The following is a 16,175-nucleotide window of genomic DNA, read 5'->3' on the forward strand; positions in this document are numbered from 1 at the left end:
AAACAACAAAACTACCCAGCATGAATTTCTAAAATGAGAACTTTAAAGCACTGAAAAAAATAAATTGAAAAACTTACTGGAAGATGGAAAGACACCACCACAGGTTGGTAGAATTACCAAAAGCAGTCTGCAGATTAAATGCAATCTCATTAAAATCCCAATAGCGTGCTTCACAGAACTAGGAAAAGGAATCCTAAAATATATCTAGAAGCACAGAAGTCCCCAAATAAAGCAGGCAATCCTTACCACAATATAACAACCACAGTCACAACAACAAAATCATGGTACTGGCACAAAACAAGTGAACCAGACAGAAGACAAAAGCCCCGCAAGGCACACTGGTGGCCAGGCCCCTCCCTTCCTGGGGTCCTCCAGCCACCAGGTTCCACTCACAGATCACTCTCAACTGCCAGACCCTGCCCCACCATCCAAAGTAAAAAACCTACCAACCCCCACCCTGGAAAGACCCCCTGCCCCCAAGAAATCCTACATAAACTGTCTTCTGCTTAGGTCCCTAAAGAGGCAACCACCCGCCTCAAAAAATTGGATTTATCCTTCCCAATAAATCTTCCATGAGAAGTTTGTTGTGTGTTGTGACTTTGCTGTATTCCTTGGCTCCTGACTGCCAAGATGCCTCTCAGAGCAGAGCTGGATACTTTCCTCAGAGCAGAGTTTTCTCTAAGGAAACCTAGGAGCAGAGCTGCAACACTTGCTGGGAAGCTTTGGAGCAGAGCTCCTATAGAGGAGCCTTTCCCTTCAGAGTTGCTACACTTAACAGTTTCCATTTGTAGAAGGACACTGGATCCATCTTTCTCACTCTGCACAAAAATCTATTCAAAATCACGGCGGGAACTGTATAAACTGATAGAGGAAAACACAGACCCTGCAAGACACAGGCTGAGGCAGGGGTTTTCTTAACAGGAAACGTGTGTGCCGACAAAACTCCAGAGTGTGTGCTTTCACCAGCTCAACTGCCCACTCCCACCCACTCCTGCCCTGCTGTCCCTTCCTTAATCTCCCACTTCAAAGACGAAGGCCTGAGCAAGCACAGGGCACCATCACCAGAGTGAAGAGAGCCTGAGAGTCATATCCATATACAGAAAGAACCACAAAAATTAAACAGCAAAAAACCCTAACTCATCCCACCAATAAACAGGCTAATAAACTGCATAGCTCTCAAAAGAAACAACCAACACACTCAGGAGAGCACACGGCAGCCTTAAGCAATCAGGGAAAGGCAAGTTAAACTGCTGACACGGGATGAAGTTTATCCATCGTGGACTTGCATAGAGCATGAGCAGATGTAGGACGGCACATCGGACGGCACAAGATTAAAAAACAACTCAGGTTTTATTGTACATAAATAGACATATTGTGAAACAAAGTTCACTATTATAATTTAAATAATTTTGTCATTTTCAAGATTACATTTAATTCCTATATTAATTTTTAAAGGGAGTACAGAAATGTTGGGAAGTGGTCCTTCATTAGATGGCAGGAGCTTGGTTGGTTATATTCTGGAAAAAGAAGGACACGTTTTCCCTTATTCTTTCGAGAAATGGGTCTGGGAGATTTAAATGGTCTCCTGAAAAATGTTTCCACTGCTTCAGCTGTGACATGGACAGTGGTCTCGAGGAGCTGGACTTCTGAGGGCCAAGCTGACACTGTCTAGAGGTGACAGGGTTTTCCAACGCATCATCTGCAATGAATTAAACAGTAAGACCCTTTGGACAGCAGACACCCCACTACATACAGAATCATGTGCCACGTCTGATCACCATAGTTCAGATTAAACCATTCATCCATTTGCACATCGTGAAAGGCTGCTGACTGTGTGCTCAGTAAGCCTTCTGGCCTCTGAATCCAACAGCTTCACTGTCTACTAAAAAGATACACATCAGACAAATGATCTCCCAAACAAATGTTTTCTAGTGCACAACTGTCAGGTAAGGCCTGTGGGACAGAGCTGGGGTGGAGTCACAGTGTGAGTGAGCCCTCGTCTTGTGTGCATAAGGTCTCTTGTCCAATCTCCAGCACCAATAAATAGACAAGTTCTGTGTTTATTTTTTTCTGTGTTGCAAACACAAACATCGGAGTCAGAACGCCATCCATCAAACTCCTTAGTCTCAGCAGTGAGCACACTAATATTCTCTAGACTGGCTCCCTGCGAACTGAGGCATAAAGACTACTGCACCCATCAATTCAGGTAAGATGCCTTTAAAAACTTTTTATTTTTAACTCTATGGTTTGTGTGTCTGCATGTGGGTGCGTGTAGTGTATACACGTGGGTGGGTGTGTGCACGTGAACATAGGTGCTCAAGGAGGCCAGAGCGATCACAACCTCTGCAGCTGGAACTGCAGACACTCGTGAGCTACCAGTAACCAAAATAAGTTATCTGACAAATACATACTTTACTGCAGGAAAAAAAGGTGTGTAAGTAAAAGTGTATAACTAATTACACATGTGTAGTGTGGGGGTAAATAAGTGATTATATGTCCATACAATGTAAGGTAACACGGCTGAGTGGGTAAGGAACTCACCCTGCTCCGTATATTGCTATTCCTAAAAGTTTACAGTGAATTCTTGTATTTACACCACCTATACACCTCCAACTACTCTCCCATGCCACTCACTTTGAAATTTATGGCCTCTTTTATAATAACTACTGCTACACACATGCAAAATGGGCTAGATTTATTTAGTATGGCTTATGTATATATATTTAGGGCTGAATATTTTTAAATAAATCATGAATAAAGAAGAAACAATAGAAAATATGAAATGTTTAAAAATGAACAATAAGACTATCAAATTTATGAGACTCTACATAGAAGAAAATTTAAAAGGGTTAAAACCATTTTAGAAAATAAGTTTGAAAACCATTAAGTCATTCTGGGAGATGGTGGTGCATGCCTTTAATCCTAGCAGAGGCAAGAGTATCTCTGAGTTCAAGGCTAGCCTGGGCTACAAAGGGAATTTTAAGCTATCCCAGGCTACCTAACAAGAGCTTGACTTACCAAAAAAAAAAAAAAGAAGAAGAAGAAAAAAGTTTTACAAAATAAAGCAAAAAAGAAAAGTACATAGTAAGGCCAAATGTCCATGAAGAGACAAATGAAAATATTTATCTGAGGTTTTAAATCTACTCCTAAGGCAGGGGTAAGAGAGTGAAGAGGTGAAGGTAGCCTGTCTACATCCAAGTTCCAGACCAGCCAGAGCTACAGAGTAAGACCGTGTCTCAAAAACTAAACAAGTAAAATAAAATCTACCCTAATAAATATGTACTATATCAACAGAACTGAAATATAATTATGGTTATGCATAGTCATATCTGCTAATACTAGTATGTGCAATATAAATTTTAGAATGTGTAAATTTATATAAACTAAATTACAGGTTATATAAAACATTAGCTTTGGGCTGGGTTTGTGGCTCAGAACTCAGAGTACTCATTCAGCATGTTCAAAGCTCTAGATTGAATCCCTAAAACTACAGAAAATATTGTATAACATATGGGTATGTATATATGATTTAATGTGTATCTGTACATGTGTGTGCATGTACAACAATATTTATGTACATGTTTTGTTTTGAGAATTTCATATATAAGTACTGTATTTACATCATATACACACCTCAAACTCCTCCCTTTAAGAAGTTAAAAAAGAGGGCTGGAGAGATGGCTCAGTGGTTAAGAGCACCCGACTGCTCTTCCAGAGGTCATGAGTTCAATTCCCAGCAACCACATGGTGGCTCACAACCATCTGTAAAGAGATCTGATGCCCTCTTCTGGTGTATCTGAAGACAGCTACAGTGTAACAAAGATTTATGTTACAATTTCTGTCTGAGTGTCTGTGTGCCGGGTGAGTGGGCAGTGCCTTTGCACTTTATGTACCACGTACACAAAAACATGCCTTGTCTGTTACATGGTGCTAGGACCCAAAGTCCAGTCCTCATGACCGTGCAGCAAGCACTCTTAACTGCCAGGCCATCCCTCCAGTCCCCAAGGATATCATCTATCTGCCAAGTGACCTTCCTTTCCTGGACATGGCTTCCTCACACCATTCTCACCTGGTTCCCCTGTGAACAGTGTCTAACTTTAAAGACAGAGAGTCTCAGGATTATTTAAACAACACTCGTGGTCCAAGAACTGAGAAGCATAGTTGATTTTTCTAAGCACCTCAAAGTCTTGCCCTATTATGAATAAATCTTACATGATTTAGACAAACAATTCATAATTTTACGTGTAAGGATTTTATGAAATTTCATTAAAACATCTTTCTTATTCTGAAGCCATTCTGCCAGGCTTTGAGAGATTTGCTAGTAAATTTTTTCACAACAAATTTAGAAGTAAGAAATGAAACTGAGCTTAAGGTTCTACTGAATACTTTCTCAAGTGTGTACCCAGTACTTGTCCTACAACCCGAGGGACAAAGAAAACTAATACATGCAAATGACAGGCATTTCTAAGTTGCTCTTTCAATGTTTTCAGAGCCAAGTTGAGTGTACTGTGGTAGCGGGATCAACATACAACTCACCAGTGTGATCTTTCTCTCCTGTGCACTCACAGTCAAGCAGGTCATGAGTAACACAAGGTGAATTTTCGTGTAATGTGAACAAGTTTTTAAGCTCTTCCACTGAAAACTGGATCTGTTCGGATGATCTGGTTAGGTCTACAACCGCCCCAGAAAGGCCTTGCTTACTGATCTGCCTTTGATAGATCTTTTCCTCTATTGTACCTGGGGAGAAAACACCCATTAGATTTCCTTCTTGTGTCCATTACTTGTGTTTGGTAAAACGTTTGTTACTTATTATCTGATAAAAGAATACATTCCAGATATTGAAGCACAAACTAACAACAAAGAACTTTAAGGCCGCGTTAAGGCCGTCCCTTTCTATGCCGGGAAGGTTGTTACCTGTCGTCAGGAGTCTGTAAACATGGACAGGGTGTCTCTGGCCGTCTCTCCACACTCTAGCCATGGCCTAGGCAAAGGTAAGGAGAGCTCTGAGTGCAGTAGGATCCAATGGCCCCTGCCACATAAATAATCTGCAGTATACTTTACTACTGGGAATTCTGGATTTCACTAATAGATTCAAACACCAAGCAAGGTGTCAGCAAGATGCTCAGCGGTAAGAGCGTCAGCCTGACAAGCCAATTTGAGGCCTAGAACCTAGACTGTAAGACAGCCAGCTCCTACAAAGTGTCCTCTGACCTCCACAGACGTTCCATGCCACACACTGGCTTGCAGGTGCACGTGCACACGCGTGTACACACACACACATGCACCCATGTACACACACACGCACACACATACACCCATGTACACACACACGCACACACACGCACGATGTGCCCGCTTTATATCCTTGACCTGGGCTCAGAGAAGCAGACTGAGCACTCAGAGAGGCGTGTGAAGGAGCTGCAGAAGCGCCATGCAACAGTGAGATGGGTATCTTGATAAAACATGAAAGCGAATTTGGACAACCAAGATGCAAAGTACCAAGCACAGCCTGGCATGCATGGTCCTAGAAGCAAGTAATAGCTCATGCTTGAAAATTCCTTACGGTATCTGCAATCACATTAGGCTCCCTCTAGTTTAAGGATTAACAGTGATACTATGCAGCAAAGGGTTGATATTTTTATACCTTGCCCACTCTCCCAAAAAGGCTGCCCTCCAAAGCCCTTACCCTATGAAGCCTGTTACTGCATTCCTATTTTATTGACAATGTGTGCATGTGGCTGTCTCTTACCCTTACCTTACCAAGGAGAAAACCCTACCAGGCATAGAACAGTGCCAGCATGCTTGGTCATCAACTTTTACCACATAAATTACCCACTGATCTAAAGCCTACAAAAGAAAATCCCCTAACTTGTGAGATAAAGATTTCAGAGTCCCACTCTCAAGACCAGCAAACCAGAGGCCACTTAAAGAACCATGAAATGCCTATTTTTCTCTCTGCCCACAGGCAGCCTGGATGCTGGGATCTGGATGACTCCCTTTCCCCAACCCCTTTCTCTTCTACTGAAATGTAGGTCTTTGCCCCACGCAGTTCAGTTGTCTACAGTCATCCTCATCTCCCTCATGCTGACCATCACACTCAGCTTCACGTGCTACAAATCTGACCTCTGGGGAAGACAATCGGAGGATTCATCAGGCTGTTGTGGAGGCTCTAACGCTATAGAACTAACTCCTACCAAATCTTGGAGGAAGTCCCTTGGCTGGTAATTCCCTGCGGTACTTCCCTCCTCGGTGCTGAGGATTAAATGCTGTTTGTATAGCTGAGAGGGGAGATGGATGGAGTTTGTGCCTGGTTCCTCCTGAACTCTGCCTTATGAGTTTGCTGACTTTAGTATCCTCGTAAACTAACACCTGAGTACAGCTACTTTCCTCTGATCTCTGAGACCTGGTTAATCACAAAACTTCACTCGTCTCAGGATCCCATAATGAAATACCAACTGAGGTAGGAAACTATTTGTTAAAACCTCAAAATACATAAAAGTTGTCTGTACACTGGAAAGCATCCTGGTCTTCTCCACAAAGTTTCCTAAAGAAGTGACTGTTGTAGCCTTACTGCAGCCTACACAAATCGGTCATGGCTCCATGACTGTCATCCCCAGTGGTCGTGAACACCCTGCAAGTTAGCTGTACCGTGTGACCCAAAGCTTTCTCATGCTGGAAGGAGAACAAATCTCCACCTCTCTACAGATAGGAAACATAGGCTACTATCATCCATATGTGCAGATGCTGTGAAGATTAAATAGACGGTGAGTGGAAGCATGCAGCAGAGCGCCCGGTACAAAACCAGAGCCCAACACGCAACCACTATTAACATATCATCATCATCATCATCATCATCATCATCATCATCACCACCACCACCACCATCACCACCACCACCACCACCATCATCATCACCACCACCATCACCACCACCACCACCACCACCATCATCATCATAGCTGTGCTTCTGGACATTCATAATGTCTACTTAATGCATAAATAGTCCTACCTGGATGTCAGTAGCTGGGTTCCAATCAATATCATAAAGAATTAAGTGAGATCCTCCAATAAGATTAAGTCCCACACCACCAGCTTTTGAACTTAATAAAAAAATAAAATCAGTAGAGTATTTACTATTGAAATTATCAACAATTTGCTGTCTTTGAGAGACTGGTGTTTGTCCATCAAGTCTTGCACAAGCATATCCATGACGCTTGCATACTTCTTCTAAAAGATTCAAGGTTTGTCTGTAGTTGGATACCAAAATCACTCTGTCAACCAAACACAAAATGTCATTACATAACATTTTAAAGCAGTATCTCGCATTGTTTTTTAAGTGAAGGACAATGTCATATTGATATTACAGAAGGATGAGCAGCAGCATTGAACCACTAACCCACAGGGACTCCTCCCTCTCTTTAAAGTCCTTCTCTAAACTGCCAGTTTTAAGATGCTAGACCATCTTAGACGCTTGCCTCCTTCATCTCTGAAGTCACCCTAAAAAGAGCAAAGTAAACAAAATGCAAGATTGAACGAAAATTCAAGCTCTATCATATAAACAGAGGAATGTTTATATGCAAAAGTAAAAGGAGAAAAGTAGGGCAGAGACTGGCTGTCTTAAAAGAGCATCGGTCAAGGGAAATCACAGAGTGAGTTCCAGGAGAAATCAACACAGGGTGTGCACACAGCACAGTCTTTTCATTTTTAATTGTGTGTATGCACACATGTGTGTGACACAGGTACCCACAGGGGCCGGAAATGGGTGTCAGGTCCCTGCAGGTAGTTACAGGCAGCTGCTAGCTACCCAGGTTCTCTGGAAGAGCGGTGTGCACTCTCAACCACAGGGAGAGCAGTGTGCGCTCTCAACCACGGACAATCTCGCTAAGGCTCCTCAGGAGCAAAGGTTGTAGAGTGAGTTTCAGTTCCCAGGCAGGGCTTGTGGAGGGAGGACGCAGTGACTGACAGACAATGACATGAATGGCTGGACACTGGGCTTACTTTTCAGTGGGACGAAGTTCAGAGATCGCCGCCAGGAGCTTTACTAACACCTGTAGTTTCCCTGACTCGCTCTCGGAGAGCTGCAGCAGGCTGTAGCCAGCAGGGAACACAGTCAGCAAGCCTTGGCAAAGACTCCTTTCTTCATTTTCATCACGACTCGAGCTAAATTCTTTACCCTGTTCAAATGTGAGTTAATACTTGTTCACGTTGACTGTTTTAATAAGTAAGGAGCAAAATATACACAGTAGTCCAAGCCAACTCTGAAGTAAATCTTTGTAAGTAAAAATTACGATTTTGAGGTAGTACCATGCTCCCTGCACTGCTCCTGGGCCTTTCCAAAGCCCTGGCATCCCCATCAATGCCCTCACCCCCTGGCATCTCCTGTCAATGCCCTCACTCCCTGGCATCCCCATCAATAAATAGACTCTCTTCTTTTCACTCTCTCCTCTCCTACTACTTATTCTCTTGACTTGTAGGTGCCTCACAAAATCTCCCAAATGACAAACTGAAACAAGACAACAGTGTCCTGAGTCATAAGTCATATCAGTTTCTTCATAAGAAGTAATGATGTCATCCCTAGGCTAATAGAGAAATTTACCTTATAATACATTTTGTTTATATAACTAGAATTTGGCAGGGGTGGGGCGACATGCTAGATATTGAAGCCAGAGCTTCCATTTTAACTCGGATTATTTTCATTCCAAAGCGATTATAGGCACCTCTGAAATTCTTTCCTACAAATGCCTAGTTGGCCCAGAAATATATAAGATGACAACCCCTGTTAAAGGGTCCGGATTGATGAGCCTCTCTACTCTTCCTAGTTTACCAGAATTCTCCCCTTTTCTGGAACTTTGTTAATCTCCACTGCCTGCCTGAAAGGCTTCTTTTCTGCTGTTACCTCAGTTCTATACAGAACTGAGGGTCTGATGCAAATTTTATCTGCTTATTCAGATCCCTTTGTTCTTTCAGTCTCACCCTAGGGACCAGGCTGGCCTGGAATTCCCTGTTAAGTAAAGACTGGCCTTGAACTTAGAGATCACCTGTCTCCCCTCCTCGAGTGATGAACACAACAGGCCAGGGTTTCTGTTCTCTGTTTTTCTAATGCACACGATATTCATCTTTCACCTCATTTAACTGAGTAGTTAACTAAACTCCCCTTATAGTACCTTTTTAGTAGTACTAGACAAACCTTTCTGTGTACATATTTAACTGTAATTTGGCTTTAAACAAGAAAAAAAACAATACTTAGGTAAAGTCACTTAAATATCTGCAAAACTTAAAAAGTTTATATCAAGTTAGATCTACACAATACCTATAAATTGAAGAAGTCTTGACACAGGGCACAGTCTAAATATTTGAATGTGCTGTGAAGAACTATTTGGGATGGATGCACACATTCACACACACACACACACACACACACACACACACACACACACACACACACAGAGGAGGGGATATGCAAAAACATTCTAAATTAAGAGATGTACTCTGGGCCATCATTATTTCTTCCTTTTAAGGAAGAATTTTTGGCTTCTATTCTTCCTGGGCTGTATGCCCAACGGGTTTAATTTTTACCACTGTATATAGTATCTGTTTCTTTAAGAGTTGCTTAATAAATTGTTATAATCCAGCTTTCTGCAGTTACACAAAGCTTACTTCTATAATAAACTAAGTAAACAGGATCCACTGTAGGATAAACTTGGAGAATTTCGCTACAACGCTCCATTTTTTAAGTGTATAATTAATGATCTCATATATAAGTCAGCACCCACAGTTTTTGTTTGGGAAAGTTATTTGTGAATATATTTTGATTTTACTGTTTAAATAATTGAATAAAAGTTTTCCATGGTGAGCTGAAACTCTCCATCATTAACAGTTACTGTGCCATTTCTTTAACTAGGCCTGGAAGAATACTAGGCTCTTCCCATAACTTCTTGTTAAACCGTCTCAACGATGTCATCATGAGGTAATTGTTAGCTCTGCATTCCAACACGACAGCCAACACTTAGAGATACAACTTAAGTACAAAACTCGGCAAACATTAAGGAGTTAGAACTGGAACTGTGCTATAATCCTAGCTGCTGGGATGTAAAGGCAATTAGGATCAGAACCCAGTCACGCTCAGCTACATATGGATGTCAAGGCCAACCCGAGCTGCAGGAGATGCTCTCAGAGGAAAAGAAAGACAGGTATAACTTAAGGAACTGACACCAGTCCTAATCTCAGAAATCACTACCATGCTGCAGTCTGCCTCATGATCGTTAAATATGCAGTTGCCCAACTATGTCATCAATTCAAATTCACACCTACAGAAGGAATATAATTTGGGAAACGTTCAAGAAAAATACTATACATAAATATCTGAGTCCCTATTTTCTTTCTTTCTCTTTGTTTGTTTTCCCCCTCTTTTCTGAGTTTCTCTGTGTAGCCCAGACTGTCTTGGCACTCATTCTATAGACCAGGCTGGCCTAGAATTCAGCTGTACCTGCCTCTGCCTCCTGACTGCTGAGAGTAAAGCCTATACCACAAAAATAGGGAGGGAAGCAAGCACAGCAGGAGGAGCTTCTTGTCTTGGCTGTTCTGAAGGCTACAGCGGAAGTAAAAAGTCCAGGAATTTAATACTAACCTGGGCAAAACAGCAAGAGCCTCTCTTAACAAAGACACAGAGATGGTCATAGTACTTACTGCAGGTAGTTGCATGAAGAATAACAAAACAAGAAAAGCACTTTGCTTTGCTATACAAAGAATAATAACTATTAGCTAGTGCTATCCATAATACCAAAATGCGGTTTTTCTGGTTGGAGACTATACAATGATTTTTATTTTTGTTTTTGTTTTTGTTTCTGTTCTGCAACAGAACCTGACTCTGCAGCCCAGGCCGACCTTAAGATCAGAGCGATTCCCCCTCAGCCTCCCACAGGTGAGGACTGCAGGCGCCAGCTCCACACCAGCTGCTTGTTTTCTTTTGTGGACTTTCTGAGCTTTCCAAATTTTCTGTAACAATAATGTATTACTTTTATAAAAAGAAAAATAAACTATTTAATGCTCAGTTCTGTATGTGTTAGCATCACAGAAATGAATATGTTAACATAAAATAGGAAGGGAGAAGCCATGGCCAATGCTGGAGAGATTCTACGACAGAACCAGACAGGAGGGCTGCCTCACAAACCCCACTCAAGCCCAGCACGAGCCAGCTTCTGGGCTCCAGGCCGCACAGCTCTCCTCACCTCACCTCAGACTCAGACTCAGACCTCAGACTCCCCTCACCTCACCTCAGACTCAGACTCAGACCTCAGACTCCCCTCACCTCACCTCAGACTCAGACCTCAGACTCTCCTCACCTCACCTCAGACTCAGACTCTCCTCACCTCACCTCAGACTCAGACCCTCAGACTCTCCTCACCTCAGACTCCCCTCACCTCACCTCAGACTCAGACTCAGACCTCAGACTCTCCTCACCTCACCTCAGACTCAGACCTCAGACTCTCCCACCTCACCTCAGACTCAGACTCTCCTCCACCTCACCTCAGACTCAGACCTCAGACTCTCCTCACCTCACCTCAGACTCCCCTCACCTCCCCTCAGACTCACTCTCCTCACCTCACCTCAGACTCAGACTCAGACTCTCCTCACCTCACCTCACCTCAGACTCACTCTCCTCACCTCACCTCAGACTCAGACTCTCCTCACCTCACCTCAGACTCAGACCTCAGACTCTCCTCACCTCACCTCAGACTCAGACTCTCCTCACCTCACCTCAGACTCCGACCTCAGACTCTCTCACCTCACCTCAGACTAAGACTCACCTTCACAAAGCTGAACAAGAGGCGAGGATGATTGCATAGCTTCTTCAGGGCGCCTATGCAAATGAGGTGAGCACTATTTCCCAAAAGGCCTTGCAGACAGAACCTGACAGACTGAGAACTCAGCAGCTTTCGGTAAAGCTCAATCTGCAGTGCTCCTGGTCGGCAAAAGACTACGTTCTCTATCTTAGGGGGGAGATATTTATTGATGACCTCCTGAGTTCTTCTAAGGATGAAACATCCAGTGAGGCGTGTGAGCTCAGTTGTTCTTCTCTCCCCTAACTCTCTCTCTTCCTACAGAAGAAAGAGCAGACGTACAAAGTGGTTATGTACAAAAACACCTATAATTATGATTAAAATGAACATTAGATATTGTGGAATAACAAAGCATCATTAGTTCAGATTTTAGGGGAGAAAGGGGTGGCTTTGGAGACCAAGTCCCACCACAAGAGCTCAGGCTGACCTGAAGCTCACCATGTTGCAGAGTCTGCTCATGAGTTCACGCTTCCTGCCCCTGCCTCCAGAGGCTGAGATTACAACACAGACGACTACATTAGACCTTTCTCAAAAGTAGAAACGAAATACATGCATGGAGATAGAGAACCCAACCGTGGTATTTGGGAGTCTAACTCAATAGCGCAGTATGTGCAGGACCCTGGGATCAATTCCTACCACTGGAAAAAACCAAAGCAAAACTCCATCACAACATTTAAAAATACATACTTTTTATTAATTCTTTGAGAATTACATATGCAGAATGTATTTTTATCATATTCTCCCCCTACTCTTCCCACTAACTCCTCCCAGTGAACCCAATTCCCCATCCCAATTTCTTGTCCTTTAAAAAAGAAAACCACTGGTGATTTGAATAAGAATGGCCCCTACAAGCTCATGTATTTAAATGTTTAGTTAATGGGAAGTAGCACTATTTGAGAGGATTAGAAGGATCAGGAGGTATGGTCTTGGAGAAGTTATCTCTTTCTCTCCATGTCCCCCTGTCTATCTCCCCCTCCCTCCCTCCCTCCCTCCCTCTCTCCCTTCCCCCTCTCTCTCCCTCCCCCCACCACGCCATCCCGTCTGCGGATCAGGATACAGCTCTCGACTACTTTCTCCAGCACCATGTCTGCCATGCCCGACACCACACTCCCTGCCATGACGACAACAGACTAAATCTCTGAAATTGTAAGCAGGCCTCCAATTAAATAGTTTCTTTTATAAGAATTGATTGCCATAGCATCTCTACACATCTCTTCACAGCAATAAAAAAGTGACTTAAGTCAACCACCAACTCCAATTGGTGCTACCTATGTAATGATGGGTGTTGGTCACCTGCTGGAACACAGGGGACTTGCCAGGTGCCACAGCTGTAAAGACTGATTATCCCTCTCGCAGAAGCCACCAACTGTCATTAGCTCCTCAGCTAGGGTAGGGATGCATGGGCCCCTCCATAATGGACTACTGACTGGCTTGATCCGGAACAGAAACCAAGGCTGCTGTGAGTCATGAGTCTGTTCAGAACAGTCCTTTCATAACCAGAAGATACTGATTTGCTCTGATCCTCCCTAGCCTCTAGTTCTGTCTTCTGCAATAGTCCCTGATCCTTGTCGGGAGGAGTCACAAGACCAACCCGTCAACATGCAGCATGGTGAGGAGCCCAAGCCCAGTTGTGTACCAGAGCCATCTAGACATATATGGGTTACACTAATGGGTTCAGTGAGTTGTTTACACAGGAAAAAAGATGGGCTGGAGAGATGGCTCAGTGGTTAAGAGCACCAACTGCTCTTCCAGAGGTTCTGAGTTCAATTCCCAGCAACTACACGGTGGCTCACAACCATCTGTAATGGGATCTGATGCCCTCTTCTGGTGTATCTGAAGACAGCTACAGTGTACTCATATACATAAAATAAATAATATTTTTTTTAAAAAAGAAAAAAGACATGAAGTTGGAAGAGGGGCATGAGGCTATCAATCCACAAGGAACTGGCAGGGCGATGGTATTAGTGAGTATGACCAAAATATGTTGTATGCAGATATAAAATTCTGACCGAATAAATAAAAGGTTTTTTTTTTTAAATTTACTAGCATAGACAGTTGACACTTCAAAAATCATTTAACTGTTCTTCATAAAATTGTATATTTTAAGTCAAAATATAATATTAATAAAACATTCTCTATAGATTCTTTTGACCATATAAACCTTAACAGGGAAATTTAAAACACACACACACACATATATATATATATATTCCTGTATAAGAAAACTCTCCTTATTTTTAAGAGTTTAATTTTATTAAATAGAGCTCTTAAAGAAAAGATAGAAACTATAGTTCTGTACTGAACAGTAAGATATCTAAAGTTTATTTTAATCAACCAAAGTCAACTATGGCTGAGCTGGTGAGATGGCTCAGTCAGTAAAGAATGCTGACTCAGGGATAATCCCAGAAACCCATAATCCTCATGACAGAAACAACCAGCTCCCCAAAGTTGTCCTCCAACCACACACATGCCTTACCATGCATCTATACACAAAAAAGTAAAATTGTAAAGTAATGGTGTCGAGATATATATTTTTAGATAGCACGTCTCTGTATAAATATGCAACGATATGTCATTATTTGTAGCAAGAAACATAATCTCAAACAACAAAACTTCACGAAGAGAAAGATCTAGTCATTCTGGTTCATCTTTGTAGTCCTCAGTGTATACCTCCTAACCTTTGACTCACTTACAGTATTTAAAATATGTGTTGGACTGGGCTGGGTGTGGTGGCAACATGCCTATGATCCCAGCACTTAATAGTATAGACAGAACAATGACTTTATGAAATTCATAGGCAAATGGATGGAACTGAAAATATCATCCTGAGTGAGGTAACCCAATCACAGAAAAACACACATGGTATGCACTCATTGATAAGTGGCTATTAGCCCAAATGCTCGAATTACCCTAAATGCACAGAACACATGAAACTCAAGGATGAACAAAATGTGAATGCTTCAATCCTTCCTTAAAAGGGGAACAAGAATACCCTTGGGAGGGAATAGGGAGGTAAAGTTTAGAACAGACACAGAAGGAACGCCCATTCAGAGCCTGCCCCACATGTGGCCCATACATATACAGCCACCAAACTAGATAAGATGGACGAAGCAAAGAAGTGCAGGCTGACAGGAACCGGATGTAGATCTCTCCTGGGAGACAAAGCCAGAATATGGCAAATACATAGGCAAATGCCAGCAGCAAACCACTGAACTGAGAACGGGACCCCCATTGAAGGAATCAGAGAAAGGACTGGAAGAGCTTGAAGGGGCTTGAGACCCCATGTGAACAACAATGCCAACCAACCAGAGCTTCCAGGGACTAAGCCACTACCTAAAGACTATACATGGACTGACCCTGGACTCTGACCTCATAGGTAGCAATGAATAGCCTAGTAAGAGCACCAGTGGAAGGGGAAGCCCTTGGTCCTGCCAACACTGAACCCCCAGTGAACATGATTGTTGGGGGGAGGGCGGTAATGGGGGGAGGATGGGGAGGGGAAGCCCATATAGAAGGGGAGGGGAAGGGGTTAGGGGGATGTTGGCCTGGAAACCGGGAAAGGGACTAACAATTGAAATGTAAATAAAAAATACAAAATTTAATAAAGATGGAGAAAAAAAATAGAATAGACAGAGCAGGTGGATCTGTAAGTTGAAAGACAACCTGGTCTAGACTGTGTAGCCCAAACTGGGCTACATAATAAACCCTGCCTCAAAAAACCAACCAAACAGGACCCTGTCAGATCAATTAAGTGACTAATATTATTTTTATACAATATACCATGAACATTTTCCATAAGCCATTATTTGTACTGTTGCTGATTCATGTAAAGTGCTTTTTAAACTATATGTTGACAAATTACCTTTATAATTTAACTTCCCAGAACAAGATGTACCACTAGAGATGTTGCTCCGATTTTAGACTGCCTGTCGCACATGCAAGAAGCCTTCGGTTTGATCCACTTAGCAGCACCCACTAAAACTGTCTATGGCACACATCTGTAAACCCTGCACTGCGGAAATGGGTGGACCAGTTCAAAGTCAGACTAGCTACGGGAGACTGTTTCCAAACCAACAACAACAAACAAACTAATAAAGTCAGATTTGGTGGGGGAGGGTTGTTTGTTTGGTGTGTGGAGTTGGGGTGCATGAGAGTTCCTACTATACAGCTCTGGCTATCCTGGAACTCACTATGTAGATCAGGCTGCTGGCCTCGACTCATACCTGCCTTTGCTTGGTGTCTGCTCCCCCTGCTCTGTGTGTGTGTGTGTGTGTGTGTGTGTGTGTGTTTGTGTATATGTGTGTATGTGTGCATGCATGTGTATGTGAGTATATG

At 42.7% G+C, this 16,175-nt stretch overlaps 1 protein-coding gene across 1 annotated transcript in view; it reads right to left on the bottom strand.

Annotated features, from left to right (window-relative positions):
- Positions 1-1,348: 1,348 nt before the first annotated feature.
- Positions 1,349-16,175, bottom strand: part of Rad54b (RAD54 homolog B) — a 68,639-nt gene continuing 53,812 nt past the window's right edge. The window contains exons 9-14 of the mRNA XM_032905880.1: positions 11,808-12,098; positions 7,999-8,174; positions 7,010-7,271; positions 4,915-4,981; positions 4,537-4,737; positions 1,349-1,699 (exon numbers count right to left, since the gene is read on the bottom strand). Of these exons, the coding sequence (XP_032761771.1) occupies positions 1,488-1,699; positions 4,537-4,737; positions 4,915-4,981; positions 7,010-7,271; positions 7,999-8,174; positions 11,808-12,098 (1,209 nt within the window). The 3' untranslated portion in view covers positions 1,349-1,487. The remainder of the gene's footprint in view (positions 1,700-4,536; positions 4,738-4,914; positions 4,982-7,009; positions 7,272-7,998; positions 8,175-11,807; positions 12,099-16,175) is intronic.

This window comes from Rattus rattus, chromosome 1 (genome assembly GCF_011064425.1).
Source record: "Rattus rattus isolate New Zealand chromosome 1, Rrattus_CSIRO_v1, whole genome shotgun sequence".
NCBI lineage: Eukaryota > Metazoa > Chordata > Mammalia > Rodentia > Muridae > Rattus > Rattus rattus.